This window comes from Mus pahari, chromosome 1 (assembly GCF_900095145.1).
Source record: "Mus pahari chromosome 1, PAHARI_EIJ_v1.1, whole genome shotgun sequence".
In the NCBI taxonomy this organism is placed as follows: domain Eukaryota; kingdom Metazoa; phylum Chordata; class Mammalia; order Rodentia; family Muridae; genus Mus; species Mus pahari.
The window spans coordinates 99,982,983-99,997,246 of NC_034590.1; the positions used below are offsets into that span (position 1 = coordinate 99,982,983).

Here is a 14,264-nt window from a genome sequence, read left to right on the forward strand (position 1 = left end):
GAACCAGGGAGAGACAGACATCAATCAAGAATGTAGACTTCGGCTTGAGAGATGGCTCAGCGGTTAAGATCACTGACTGCTTTTCCAGAGGTCCCGAGTTCAATTCTCAGCAACCACATGGTGGTTTACAACCATCTGTAATGAGATCTGATGCCCTTTTCTGGTGCATCCGAAGACAGCAACAGTGTACTCACATACATAAAATAAATAATTATTTAAAAAAAAAAAAAGTAGACACAAGGTATAAAAGTTCACATCAAATACACAGCATCATCCATTAGAGCTCATCTGGAAAAGAATTGGTAAAAGTGGCATATCACAGACTCAGGAGGTTCAGGAAAGGAGGAACTCCTCTGCCAGGGTTCGCCAGAAGATTTCCAAGTGACTCTTACTAAATTCTTATGTACTACTTGTGTAGGCAGATCATGAGGAAGGGGCACAGCACACAGCACACAGGTGGAGGCCAGAGCCGTAGAACTGATTCTCTTCTTCCACTTTAATGTGGGCTTGAAACAGCCACTCATGAGCCATCTCTCCAGCCACCAAGTGATTCTTACTGAAAGAAGTAAGACAGCCTGATGAAAATCATAGAATCTTATTTTTTTAAGAGGGAAAGTCTTAAAGCAGAAAGCTCGGGAGAAGGAACCCAGAAACCATCGAGGGCTGACTACAAAGCCCAACGTGGATGACCAGGGCAGAGGAACGTGCAGCAGGATGGACCAACACTTGGTGCTGCTAGGGGCATAGCCCATACTGACTTGCCAGATGATGTAATAGCTCCTTAGGTGTAAGGCATAGGCCAAGCCACACCAAAAATATTTAACCATTTTTAACCTACAAAAAAAAAAAAAAAAAAAAAAAAAAAGGGAAAAAAATTTCATCTGGGACAACCTATCTGTTGGCTTGGCCAGCCAACTTTACAACTAAAGAGACATAAAAAGCATATTATCTGTCAGGCACTAACATCCTAAGTAAAACCTTCATTGGGACAGGACTAGAAAAAGAGGACCCCACTCCCCTGTAACACACACTCCCAGAGACAATAAAGACAATCATTTTGTGACTATGGCAGTGGACTTCCTTTATTCAAAGACAACCATGACAAATCCAATAACTATCAAAAGCTACATTTTACCATAAACAAATCTTCATCTTTAAAAACATTTAATCATACATATATACAATAATTCATGCTGCTTCCCTTTCAGGATTTCACTATTGCCTTCAGGTCTAAAAAATAAAAAACGAGGGAAGACAGCTGGTTATTAGCTGATAAACCAAAGCTCATGGTATACACATAAATACAGTCTAGTGACCAGCCCCTTGTCACCGAGTAGGACCAGGTTAAAAGGCTGCACTCCTCACAGGGTTAGTTCCTTTCCCCTCAAGATGCTCTGACAGACAGAGGTAAGCTCTCTTGGAACGAAAGTTCAGTCAACTGAAATACACACTGAATTTATATAAAGTACTTTAAAAGCCCATTTTAATTCTCAAAATTAGAAAAAGATGAAGCTAAAGTGATTAGTTATTTTATAAACAGACTTACAGATAAAATGTGTAAATCGAAGTGACCCCCACAAGGTTTTAAAATCAAGGGGCAGGGTCAACAGATGCAAGGTCGATTCCACCCATGGCTGTCTTCAGGACAGAATACCAGTTCGTTGATACTAAGATTTCTTTCTAGAAATGTCCCCCCTTGTAAAAGTGAAGGTGTTTTTTTTTTTTATAGCATAATTCATTTCTGAAATGTGCATTTCCTAGCATCCCTGAGTGAATCCTACAGCTAACCTTCCTTTTCTGCTTTGTGCCGTCACGACACTGGGGAGGTCTCTGTCTCACTTGCTCATTTGCGAAAACAACCCCACAAAGAATTCCCCTGCACTGCTCTTTCATCTACAGGTCTCAAGAACATCAGTCACAGGAGTGGCCTCAGGATCCTGCCTGCCTTTACCAGTTACAGTTCAGGAACAGGACGCTAGAGGGAGACAAACCCCAGGTGACCCTACTAAGGCTCAGGTTGCCTAATACAATTTTAAAATCCGACTGTGTGGCGTCTGTCCTGTAGGAAACATTACCTTCAGCTGGCGTCAGGCACTTAGCCGTTGCTGGCTCTGACTCAGAGAGATCACAGGCTCAGAAATCTCAAAGGTCCTCACAATCTCCTGCTCAGAAACGAACATTTAGGCAGTGGGTTCGTGGGGAAGGAGGGCCAGGTCAGAACTGCACCGGGGTGGACCTGCAGCGCCTTACCTCCCAGTCATGGTAACTCAAAGCTATAATTCCTTGACTCCTAATTTGAATGTTGTGGTCAATTCCCTCACTTTCTTCATTAATCACTGGCTCTGTTTAAAAGACAAAGGTTTCAAACATTATCAATCAGAACAGGTAACTTGAACAGCAAATGATCATAGGATGGAAGCTTGTACTGAGACGATACTTGGATGTGCTTCCCACATCCCATGTACTACAAGCAGTTGAGTCGCATCGCAAGTAACCCCCGCTGATTCCCACATTAATCATGGGGTCTCTTTCTGAACGTTTAGCATATCTGTGCACTAGCCACTTAGCTAAACCTTAGTGAGTCCAAGATGAAGCCAAGTTATTTGCACGGAACAAATAATTGCATTGGAAGTCCTTAGTTCTCCACAAGGGACTTCAGAAGGGCACGAGTGAGAGGGACTATGCAGATAAGAGCAAGAGCCCGCAGATGCTTGGAGGGAAGGAGCCGGCAACATGGACAAGTGGTCAGAAAGAAGGAAGTGACAAAAAAGTTACAAACAGTAAAAGTTAGGGGGATTTATCATTTTGGGGTTTTTTTGTTTTGTTTTGGTTTTTTTTTTTTGTTTGTTTTTGTTTTTTTTTTGGTTTTTTTCAAGACAGGGTTTCTCTGTGTAGCCCTGGCTGTCCTGGAACTCAACTCTAGACCAGGCTGGCCTCGAACTCAGAAATCCACCTGCCTCTGCCTCTGCCTCCCAAGTGCTGGGATTAAAGGCGTGTGCCACCACCGCCCCGGCTCTATCTTTAAAACAAATGGTTTTAAAACCATCCTATTTTCAGAATTTTCAGTTGTTTATATAAATTTTATTAAAGTGGGAATTTAATCAGGCATGATGGCACATGCTTTTGATCTCAATACCCAGAAGACATAAACAAGTGGCTCTCTTTGAGTTTAAAGCCAGTGTGTTCTACATAGCAAGTTCTAGGCTAGCCAGGGACACACGGTGAGACCATCTCAGTAACAGAACTTTGGTTTAAAAAACAAGAAAAAAAAAATTGTAGTGGCACAAGCCTTCCTTCCCTGCACTTGGGAGACAGAGGCAGGCAGATCACTGAGTTCCAGGTCTGTGTGGTTTATGTACAAAGTTCCTGGACAGCCAGGGTTATGGAGATACACCCTGTCTCAAAACAAACAAAAAACCCAAAACAAAAACACAACAAAAACTCAGAAGCTTCTAATTCCAGCACTAAGAAGATTGCAAGTTTAAGGCCAGCCTAGACTACAAAACAAATTTCAGGCTAGCCTGGGCCACTTGGGGGTCTGGGGGGAGGGAAGAAGAAAAGAAGGGAAACAGAAAAAAACCTTACGTTTAGTAAAACAAAATGCATTTCATAAACTCTAAATTTTTTTGGACTTTTAAAAAGATTTATTTGTTTATGTGAGTACACTATAGCTGTCTTTAGACACACCAGAAGAGGGCGTCAGATCCCACTACAGATGGTTGTGAGCCACCATGTGGTTGCTGGGAAATTGAACTCAGGACCTCTGGAACAGTAACCAGTGCTCTTATCTGCTGAGCTTTTTCTCCAGCCCCAACTCTAATATTTTCTAAAACTGATTTCTACAAACATAGTATAATTTACCTATTATTGGCAGTCGGTCTTGGTCAAGTCTTATTCTTGCAAAACCGTCCTAAAACAAAAACATGGTTTGAGGCCAGCACCAAAATCTACTGCATGAAAATACTAAATCAGTGAGAAAAATAAGTCACAGACAAGACTTTTCTCATGTCACCCTACAAAGATTATTGCTAACATTTCTAATTGACTTTTACCAGACAGATTCCATACAGACTTTATCACAATTATTACTACACTATTCCTTGGAGGAATGGAGCGACACTATGGTACACTGGGAAATCAGAGGATAACCTGTGACGATTAACCATGTGGACCCTGAGAGAGACTTCACCCACTGTGCCAACTCACCAGTCCTCTCTCCCGAGAAACCCCCAAGGCAAACTCTTTAACTAATTTATGCATTCTATTACATATATTCCACATTTTAACATGCAATATTCTGTCACTGGGACCACAGGCAAACATGCCTCTGTTGTTTGAGAGTACATGGGTAAATAGAAGCTTTTGTCTAAATTTAAAAACCAAATTTATCTCACATGTTCAGGAATGCAACATGATGTAAGGCTTGAGTCTCAATTCAAATATCTTTAGCACACTGAAAGGGGTTTGTTTTAATGCTGTGTAAATGTCCCATACTTAACGAGCTACAAACTACTGTAAAGCCCCCCCCCATAAATCCTTTATCCATACACACCAGCTGTTTTGCCACATTAACTTTATCACTGTCTTTCTATATTATTACTATTATTACGTGAGAGGTGTGAGACTGTCCCCTTCTCCTGCTTCTTTGGTCTCCTGTTTCTTTGGAATAAGTTTTTTCTTTTTGTCACCCTACCCTGTGACAGGGTTACTCTGTGTAGCCCTGGCTGTCCTAGAACTCACTCTGTAGACCAGGCTGGCCTAGAACTCACAGAGATCTGCAGGCCTCTGCCTCCCAAGAGCTGAGACTAAAGGCGTGCACCATCACTGCCTGGCAAGCTTATTTTTATATAGCATGAAAACTTCAGGAACTTTACCATATTGTAATCATTTCAATCTTTACCATTATACTTAGACCTAGAAGAATTTCAAATTTGGGAGAATTTGGGACTATCAGCATAGATATAATGAAGTATTTTGGAATTGGGACCTAATCTAAACCTAAAATTCATTTCTGCTCCATATACACCTTACACTGCCAGAAGGTAACTTCACACTCTAATTTAACGGGCCTACTTCAGTACTTGTGAAATTTTCCAGTTTCAAATTAGTAATAATTAGCTTGTGATTTTTTTTTTTCTTTTTTTCTTTTGGTTTTTCGAGACAGGGTTTCTCTGTGTAGCCTTGGCTGTCCTGGAACTCACTCTGTAGACCAGGCTGGCCTTGAACTCAGAAATCCGCCTGCCTCTGCCTCCCAGAGTGCTGGGATTAAAGGCGTGTGCCATGCCCGGCTAGCTTGTGATTTTTAAAAACTAAAAGCAACTCATAAATTTTAGTTTACCTAACATAATGGACAAATACCTCTATCAGCTGCATATCATTTTAAAAATATATAAGATGTTAGAGAAATCTAAAACCTTACCCGTATGATGAAGGAAACATGAAAGATGTTTTCCACTGTACGGGGGAAAGAATGTGGATCAACCACAAAATCAAAAAACGACATTGGAGTATCAGCTATAGAAAAAAAGAAAAAGACAATCTTCAAACCACACATACACACACAAAAAAAAACCCCTATTATTTCAGAACAAGGTCTATGCCCTAATGTTAACTAGAGACAAGAAGGAACACACAGGTCTCCTGCTATGGGGTGTAAACTATTCTGAGGCCAGTTCGGCATTTCTACTAAAATACAGATAACTGGCCTGGCAGCCACCCTCAGCGATAGTGGCTCAAACAAAGACCGACTTCAGCAGTTTGTACGGTAGGAAAATGCAACAGAGAACCTTTCCAGTGACAAGGATTATTAACTATATTTATGATACAACCATCCCATGGGAAACCCTGAAAAGAGTAAGGGCAAGTTGTAGGATGTCAAATGATGTCCACAGGGAAAAGCCACACTGCAGAAAGTATGTATCATGATTGAGTGACTGATTGATTGATTGACTGAAAAAAAGAAAAGGAAAAGGAAAGCACCCCTCCCCCAAAACCTGACATGTATATTTACACAAAATAAACAGAAAACACTGTTAAAGCAGGCACCTGTTTGACAAGTGACCAACATGAGGAATAGAAGGGAGGAGATATTTGTATGGGGGCTGGCTGCATGCCTCCGAGGTTAAGAACACAGGGCCAGGCATGTTATATTGTACACAGACATATAAGCAAGCAAAACACCCATACACATAAAATAAAAATAACAAATTTTTCTTTAAAAAAAAAAAAGTAACCTAAAACACTTTAAGTTACTTTATCAACATCACATAAGGTATTTAGGAGGAAAAGCCTCATAAAATATGTTTGACAAAACAAGAAAGTGAGACAGGTGTATCTTTTGCCTGTAATTCCTCCTGCACTCGGGAGGCTAAGACAGGCGGACACCTCTGAGTCTGAGGCCAGCCTAAACTACTCAGTTCCGGGCCAGCCTGGGCAATAACTCCTTTAAAAAAGAAACACGAGAAAGAGTCACAATAGCTCAAATACACGCAACTGGAAATGCCTTTTAAATGGAATCACCTTGTAGAAACGGACAAGCCCAATAAACACCATTGGTGATACTTTTTAACTTGGCGCCATACTTACGGTCTTCTCGAAAGTATGTCTGCAACAATCCCAAGATCCTCTCTACTTCTTTCTCAGTTGCTTCTTGATGAGATTCTTCCATGCATTTCAACTGGGAAACAAATCATCAACAGGCTCACGCACCTGTCCCACGGCAGTTAGCAATCCTTCCTTCTCTGTTGCACGTCCAAAGCTCAAAGTTCTGGTTGGGCTTGCTAGCTTTTAAACTTAACGTGTCTTAAAACTTTACGGTGTAAAAAAAAAAAAAGTTTTCTCATTTCAGTACTATCTTTATATTCTTAGTAGACAGGTTAATGTCTCCAAACAGCTAGCTCAACTGCCTTTCAGTTAAACAAAGTCACAACCAATGGTTTAGGACAGGAGTTCTCGACTGGGTGTGATCTTGTCCTCCGGGGGTCCATAGTGGAGACATTTTTGGTTATAGCTGGCATGGTGCTATTAGTATCTAGTGAGTAGAGGCAAGAATTCTAAGCAACTCACAATGCCCAGGACAGTTCCCTCACGCAGGAATCATGCTGCCCTAAGGGCTGACTGCCGACGCTGAGAAACTCTGGTTTGAGAGAACTGATTGAAACCATACGAATAAGTGAAAGTGGACAATCCAACAACATGTTAGGAGACATCTGAAATAAAATCTTTGAATGACAAGAACCTGACTCTATACCATAACACTTAGGATTTTTTTTAATGGAGTCAGGGTGTTACTATGTAATCCAGCTGACCTGGCCTAGAACTCCGTATGCGAGCAAAGCTGGCCCCCAACTCCACCAACACCCAACCTCATATGTATTAAATATAGGTTAGTCTAAAAAAAACAATATTTGAAAAACCAACCTGGGCAGGCATTGCGCGCTGCTCTTCTATCATGCGAGGCTGTCTTGGCCGATCACTTCGTGGCTTTGGCACAGGGAATTCTCCATGTATTGAACCCAACCTAGTGAGAAAATATGCTTTCATGTCTTTTATAAACAAACCCCTTTCACTGACTAAATAAAAGCGGTTGGTGTCGTGCAGTCAACTTCAGGGCAGGCACTAGCGACAGAGATTCAGGTTGCGGCTTCTCTTCTGCTCCTTTTGTGTTTGCAGAGGAATGTGAGTTTGTCAATCGGATACCCTCTCTGACACCTTCCTGGTGCTCTGGGCTGCAGTAAGCCGCTGAATGTACTTGTTAGAGACCAGTAATCCTAGACCTATGGGGAAAAGGACTAGGCCACACTGGACAGCTGTCCCCGGGAAAGGATCTACTCGGGGAGGGGCTGTACACTTGTAGGCTGTCTTAAAAGAACCAGCAAGAGCCATCCTTGGTTTGTCACAGTACTAGATTAGCCACTTCACTTCTTAGTTGAGACAATGAGTTCATTAAATAGTCTTCAAATACAAGGAGTCAACGTGCAAGAGGCGGCTCTAATAAATAATAAACTGCTATCATCTCAGAATACTCAGGAGGAGCCGTCACCCTCCTGCACGAGAAGGATTTCATCTATCATAAACAGATTCAGAAACAAGCTACAGACCCCCAAACCCCTGACCCAGAAAGCGAACTAGCCAAGAGATCACCTTGGTAAGGTCCCGCCTCTTGACATTTCCTGCTAAGGCAGGACAGAGACCATTGAATCAAGTGACATTTATGGACTTCTGTTCAAATCTGGGGAGTCTCTGAACAACGGCTTCATTGATTGTGACTTCCTTACTACTTAAAAAAACTTTGTCCCTACATAAAAGTAATTTACTGTTTACAAATTATGATTATGGCTAGTCTGTTGGATTTTGAAAGTAATCTTACAGAAAGTGGAACGTATGGGTCTTATTAAAGGTGTTTTCTGCTGTTTTGCCTGATATTTTCCAGGAGTCATAGACAATTAATTCAATATCAGTTCTGTCTTCATCACGGATGACCTCTTGAGCTTCTAGTGGGTTTACACCCATATGTGTCAGCTACAACAGGAAGAAAAAAGAGAAGAAAAAAGTTAAACCACAGGCAAACATTCTCCTAAGTCAATAAAGAGGCCAGAGGGAGTACCCGGTTTCTTTTCTTTTTTTTTTCTGTGTTCAGTTTTTTATTTTATTATTATTATTATTTTATTAGATATTTTCTTTGTTTACATTTCAAATGTTATCCCGAATGTCCCCTATACCTTCCCCACACAGGAGTACCCGTTTTCATCCTAGCTCGGTTTCTAACTGCAAAGATAATTTCCCATATAGATCTCTGTGTAGCCCTGGCTGTCCTTGAACTCAGAAATCCACCTGCCTCTGCCTCCCAAGTGCTGGGATTAAAGGCATGCGCCACCACGCCCGGCTCTTTTCTGCAATTTTTAAGAGAGGACCTCTTCACATAACACAACCTTGCAATCCTCCTGCCTCAGGTTCCCAAGTAGCTGAGATGACATGTGTGTCCTAGAACACACACAGCTTAAGCCAATAACCTTTTAAACATAAAAGCACTGTCAAAATTCAGTGTTCTGCTGAGTGTCATAGGGTAAAGGACACACCTTTAATCCCAGCACTCAGAAGGCAGAGGCAGGTGGATCTCTCTGAGTTCCAGGTCTGTCTGGTCTACACAGTGAGTTCCAGAACAGCCAGGATCTCAAAGGCCAAAAATAAAAAGTGATTCTATTCTTGGGCGCGTTCATCAAAAATGTAAAACTTCAGGTACCAATGATTCACATTTGCTAAGAGGCAAAGGTGGATGAATTAAAAACTAAATTCAATACAAAACCACACATCCTATTTGTATGATTCTAAAAATTTTCCAAGACAGAATATGCCCGTATAACAAGGTCATCTACAGCTGACCTCTACCCAGAGCCGCTTGCCCACAACCTTCACCTCCACAGTGTGAGCTCTGGTCCAGCCTAGGACAGATGTCCTAGAATGACTTAGAACATTTAGGAGGTAGCAGAGGAAATATCTATTAACAACAAGAACATCCAGAGTCTTAGAAGAGAACACTAAGAGGTTGCAAACTGCTCCAAGCTCCCGCCCTAAATTCCAGCACTCAGAAGGCAGAGGCAGGCAGCTCACTATGTGTTCCACAGAGATCTGTTTAATCTGTTAATGTCCTAAGACCTCCGTAGAACACTCTTAAGACCAAATAAATAAATAAATTAGAAGAAACAAAGTGAAAACCATCTGCAAACGGATATGGGCAAGTAGAGAAATATATAGCAAGACATTTTAAAGAAGCATTTAACTAAACTTCTGTAGCTTTGAACTTACTAGAGTTTCAACGTATCTTAACATATCAAATGAGCTCAGGTCAGAGCGCAGCTGTTTGGCTTTCTCTTTGCCCAAGTCTGAAGCCAGGACAAGAAACTGGGCATCTAGAACGGCTTCTCTTGCTCGTGACACTGTGGAACAAGAAGAACATGTTAAGAAACCCACAGAATCCTCAGGTACGCCCCCAAATTTCCAAGTACTTATGAGGATCTTTCCACTAGCCCAAAACAATCCTCAAGAGGCTGGAAATGGACCCATGGACTTTTACAACAGGTTCCCTCCCCACCACACCAAAACCTCCCTCCGAGACAGCTCACCAGTCCTGGAGTTTACTCTCTAGCTTTCATATTCCTGGTCACTAAACCAGAATCTCCTTCTGTTTTTCTTTTAGATTTATTTATTTTATGTGTATGAGTTTTCCTGCGTGTATGTACACACGACATGTGTGAACCTGAAGCCCATAGAGATCAGAAGAGATCAACATATCCCCGGGAACTGGAGTTATAGATGGTTTTGTGTGGACACGTGGGTGCTGGGAATCGAAACCCGGATCTTCTAAGAGCAAGAGGTACTTTTAACCCCTGAACCATCTCTTCAGCTCAGACCGAACCATAGTCTCTTAATAACCCCAGGATAACAAAGACTTGTTGGTGCATAACACCTGTCTCTCTGACTCCTACATTCTGATTGCCAGTCTCACCTGAGCTGCTGTAACTCCCAGGGAATGGCCACTACAGGTAGGGAGAGATGACACAAAGTCTGTAGAGGAAGAAGGGTTAACTGAAGGACGGGCTGAGCTAATGGGGCTGGGTTTTACAGCCCCTATCCTATGGGTCACAGTGGATTTGAAATAGCAGACTAGGAACACTCTAAATATAAGGCAAGCTAGACAAACCCTGACAAACTCAAACAGAAATGCCTGTGCCCAGCATGCCCCTCAAGGCCACTTTCATTTGAGCCAACTGATTTCCTGAAGCATTGGCACAACAATAGAAAACATACAGCCAGGAAACTCATTGGCTCTGGCTTTTGTTCTTAGCCATCATTTCTCTCTCCAGAAGGAAAGATTTTAATCATTTCAAGAGTCACTGCAGAAGTGACAGAGAAAGGGAAAGAAGATGCTGGCTGCTGGGATCTTGTCTACAACACCCCCTTCCCTTGCCCAACAGCCATATAGGCTACTACAAGAAAAGTACAGATCTGTCTGGACGAGAGCAAGTTCCCTATAGAATTAAAACAGGTGTGACACTCATGGATGCCAAGCGGGGAAACTCTTGAGGGCCCGGCTGAGTGAGTAATTTTGTTTTCTACTTTAAACATAGGCAGTAGCTCAGGGACGTGGAAGAAATCAGTAAGACCTCCTTGTAACTCCAGCTCCGAGAAGAATCCCACAGCCTCTTCTGGCCAGCACAGATAACTGTACTCATGTGCACAAACCCACATGTACACACAACTTCAAACAAATAGAAAACTCCCAGGAGCCAGATTTCAACACGGGAAGTTCTTCCCCACTGCCCCGCAACCACACCTCCACTAGGTTATAGGTGGACCAACAGCTAAAGGAGGGGAGACCAAGGAAGGAAAAGGAGGAGGATCTCTGAGGCAAGCCGCACTCTTCTCTAGTTCATCCATCTGCTCGACAGAACATACAAGTGAAACGTTCTCATCCAAGCCCGCCAAAGAATCACGGCTTCTTGTTTGTTTGTTTGTTTTTGAGACGGGGTTTCTGTGAGTAGTTGTAGATGCACAGGAATTGACGTTGTTGCAGACCAGGCTGGCCTTGAACTCAGAGAGCCAGACCAGCCTCTGCCCCCTCCCCTGCCCCCCCCACCCCCCCAGTGCTGAGATTAAAGGTATGTACCACCACTGCCCAGCTCATGAAAGAGGCTTCTTCAAAGACTGTACAACTCCTTCCTGACTCCCAGAAATCTGTGAAGAACCCTAAAATACACACTGAACCAAATGGTAAGTACACACAGTATTGCTGCTAAAATGGAAAAGGCTCTGGGCCTGTGCACTAGTAAACAGGAATTGTGGAATGACAATAATTGGCTTCTATAAAAGTAACCCAGTGACTATAAGCTGCGATAACAGACTTAAAATCATGAATTACCTTCATTAAACAGAGTGTTAGCTTCTTCCAGGACCTCTGTTAGTTTGTCACCAGCATTCAGTATGTCCTCCCGGTTTTCTATTTAAAAGAATACAAGCTTAGGGAACTGTGCACACCCTTTACTAGTAAGTAGCCACTTACAGTCCCACTCCTACAGCCTGAGTAATGATTAGAGTGGCTTTATCTTTTACAGAAAGAGACAATGCTACTGTTTCAAGCAAATTGAACGTCTGTGTGTGCAGAAGGCCTGGGGACAACCTTTGATGTCCTTCCCTCAGCTCACCATCACCTTTGTCTTTTGTGACAGGGTCTCACTAACCCGGAACTAGCCAAGAAGGCTAGGTGGGCTGGCCAAAGAGACCCAGGGTCTCTGCTTCCCCGAGGCTGAGGATACAAGTTTACAGAACTATTCTTAGGGGACACTTCAGAGGGTTCTGGGGAATCTAATCAAGGTTGCAAGAGAAGCATCTGCCCACCTCCCTAGCCCTCAAAACTTGAACTCTTGACAGGAAACACTTGATCCCCAAATATCCAAAGGGATGATTCTTCGGCGTCCCAATACAAGGGCTCGATTAAGAAGTGATTGTCAACTTCTCAAGCAATAGGCTCATCTGGAGAGCCACACAACGTACTCTAGGGCCTACACAGCATTTCTGATTCAGTGTATCCGAGCTGGGCAGGGAAATGTGCATTTTAGCAATCCCAAGGATAGCTCAGGCGCCCACGCGGAGCAAGCTAGATTGAACAAAAACCACCTGGTGTTGTGTGTTTGTCTTCCCTATTGGCTGGCTGAGCTCAAGCAAGTCACCAGGTTAGGTCTCCGACTTTTCCAGCCGGCCACACAGCACCTGCGCCCCCGCCGCCAAGGTCGCGTAGGGTGCACTTAGTAAACAAGCGATGGCGCGCTGCCGCGAGCCCGCGCAGACCGGCCAGCGCCCGCACCTCCGCCGCCCTCCCCAGCCACGGAACGCCGCCTGCCCACGCAGCCACAAAGCGCCACCTTACGTTGGACGGAGTTGATGAGAGCGCGGTACTGATGGCGGATCTGGCGGCACAGGCCCTGGTCGTACTCGGCCTCCAAGCAGGCCGGGTCCATCAGCTCGTCCCCGGAATCGGACAGATCGGAGTCCTCCAAGCTCGGACGCTCCGCTGCCTCCCTGCGCTCCGGCGCGGCGCCGCGGCGGGCCAGCGGGGACCGCGAGCGGGAACGGGAGCGGGTGCGATCCCGGTGCGGGTCGCGGCCCCGGCCCCGGCCTTCAGACCGGCGGCCGCTGCTGTCGCCAGACATCGCGCCAATTAGCCTTGCAACTTCGGAGCGGCGGAAGTTCGCGCCAGAAACTGAAACCCCCGGCTGGGCTCGAGCGCCGGCTCCCCGCACAACGCAGCTCCCCGGCTGGCGCGCGAGCGCACAGCGACACCTGTGGCCGGGAGGTCGCGGCGGGGTTGGCTGTGCCTGTGCCTGCATTGGTTGGTTCTCATTTACTCCACACTGCAAGCAAGAGTCTTAGGACTGAATCTCTGATCCTAATGCCCACCCACTTAGCCATGCATCTTCCCATTGTCTCTTTGGCTCCTCTGGCCTTGGGGAGGACACAACAAACAAAACAGAGTTCCTTGACTGTATCATAGTAAACAGTTAAGCATCCTTCTAAATATCTGCACCACCACGGCAGGTTTACAGCTGATTCTCTCTAACTACAAATACCATGTAACAGGTCTGAGGAAGATAATTATATGCAATGTGGTTTCAAAGATACATGTATATATTTAATTCCATGTAATCGTGTGTGTGAGTGCTCTGTACATAGATACACATGCACAAGTGTGCATCTGCAGGTACAGACAGGAGGTTAGTTTCAGGGGTCTTCCTCTCTCAGTTCCACATTTTTTTAGATTTGTTATGTGTGTATACATGCTTTATTCGCGTGCACACTGTGTACCAAATGCATGCAGTGCCCTCAGATGTCAAAATAGGACGTGCAGACCTCCTTTGGAACCAGAGTTAAGAAAGGTTTGTGAGCTGCCCTGAAGATAATGGCGATGGACCCCTATTCCTGTGAGAACAAGTGCTCTTAACCTCTGAACCATCTCTCCAGCCCACTCTCCACATTCTTTACCATAAGGTATCTCTAGCAGAACTTGGAACTTGTCTTTTTGATAGGACTTAGCTAGCCAGCAAGATCTAGGCATTTTCCTCTCTTCACCTCCACCGCAATAGGACTATAGATCCACAGTTTATTTTTTATTTATTTTTTGGTTTTTTGACACGGTTTCTTTGTGTAGCCCTGGCTGTCCTGGAACTCACTCTGTAGACCAGGCTGGCCTCGAACTCAGAAATCTGCCTGCC

The 14,264-nt window shown here is 44.0% G+C and overlaps 1 protein-coding gene across 1 annotated transcript; it reads right to left on the reverse strand.

Annotated features, from left to right (window-relative positions):
* Positions 1-1,060: 1,060 nt before the first annotated feature.
* Positions 1,061-13,306, reverse strand: Nsmce4a (NSE4 homolog A, SMC5-SMC6 complex component). Its single transcript, XM_021205025.1, has 11 exons — positions 12,923-13,306; positions 11,918-11,995; positions 9,805-9,935; positions 8,369-8,520; positions 7,420-7,519; positions 6,586-6,676; positions 5,420-5,514; positions 3,862-3,910; positions 2,251-2,342; positions 2,076-2,162; positions 1,061-1,230 (listed from the first exon to the last, which is right to left on the reverse strand). Exons 1-10 carry the CDS (start codon positions 13,203-13,205, stop codon positions 2,088-2,090), a joined length of 1,146 nt encoding a protein of 381 aa, XP_021060684.1. The 5' UTR covers positions 13,206-13,306; the 3' UTR covers positions 1,061-1,230; positions 2,076-2,087.
* Positions 13,307-14,264: the final 958 nt, after the last annotated feature.

What these genes read in the sequence shown, in the direction of transcription:
- Nsmce4a (XM_021205025.1), bottom strand. Translation starts at nt 13,205, where the DNA reads ATGTCTGGCGACAGCAGCGGCCGCCGGTCTGAAGGCCGGGGCCGGGGC. An exon ending in AGCGCGCAATGCCTGCCCAG is followed by an intron (nt 6,677 to 7,419) that starts GTTGGTTTTTCA and finishes TTTGTTTCCCAG; the next exon opens with TTGAAATGCATGGAAGAATC. An exon ending in GACATACTTTCGAGAAGACC is followed by an intron (nt 5,515 to 6,585) that starts GTAAGTATGGCG and finishes TTTTTTCTATAG; the next exon opens with CTGATACTCCAATGTCGTTT.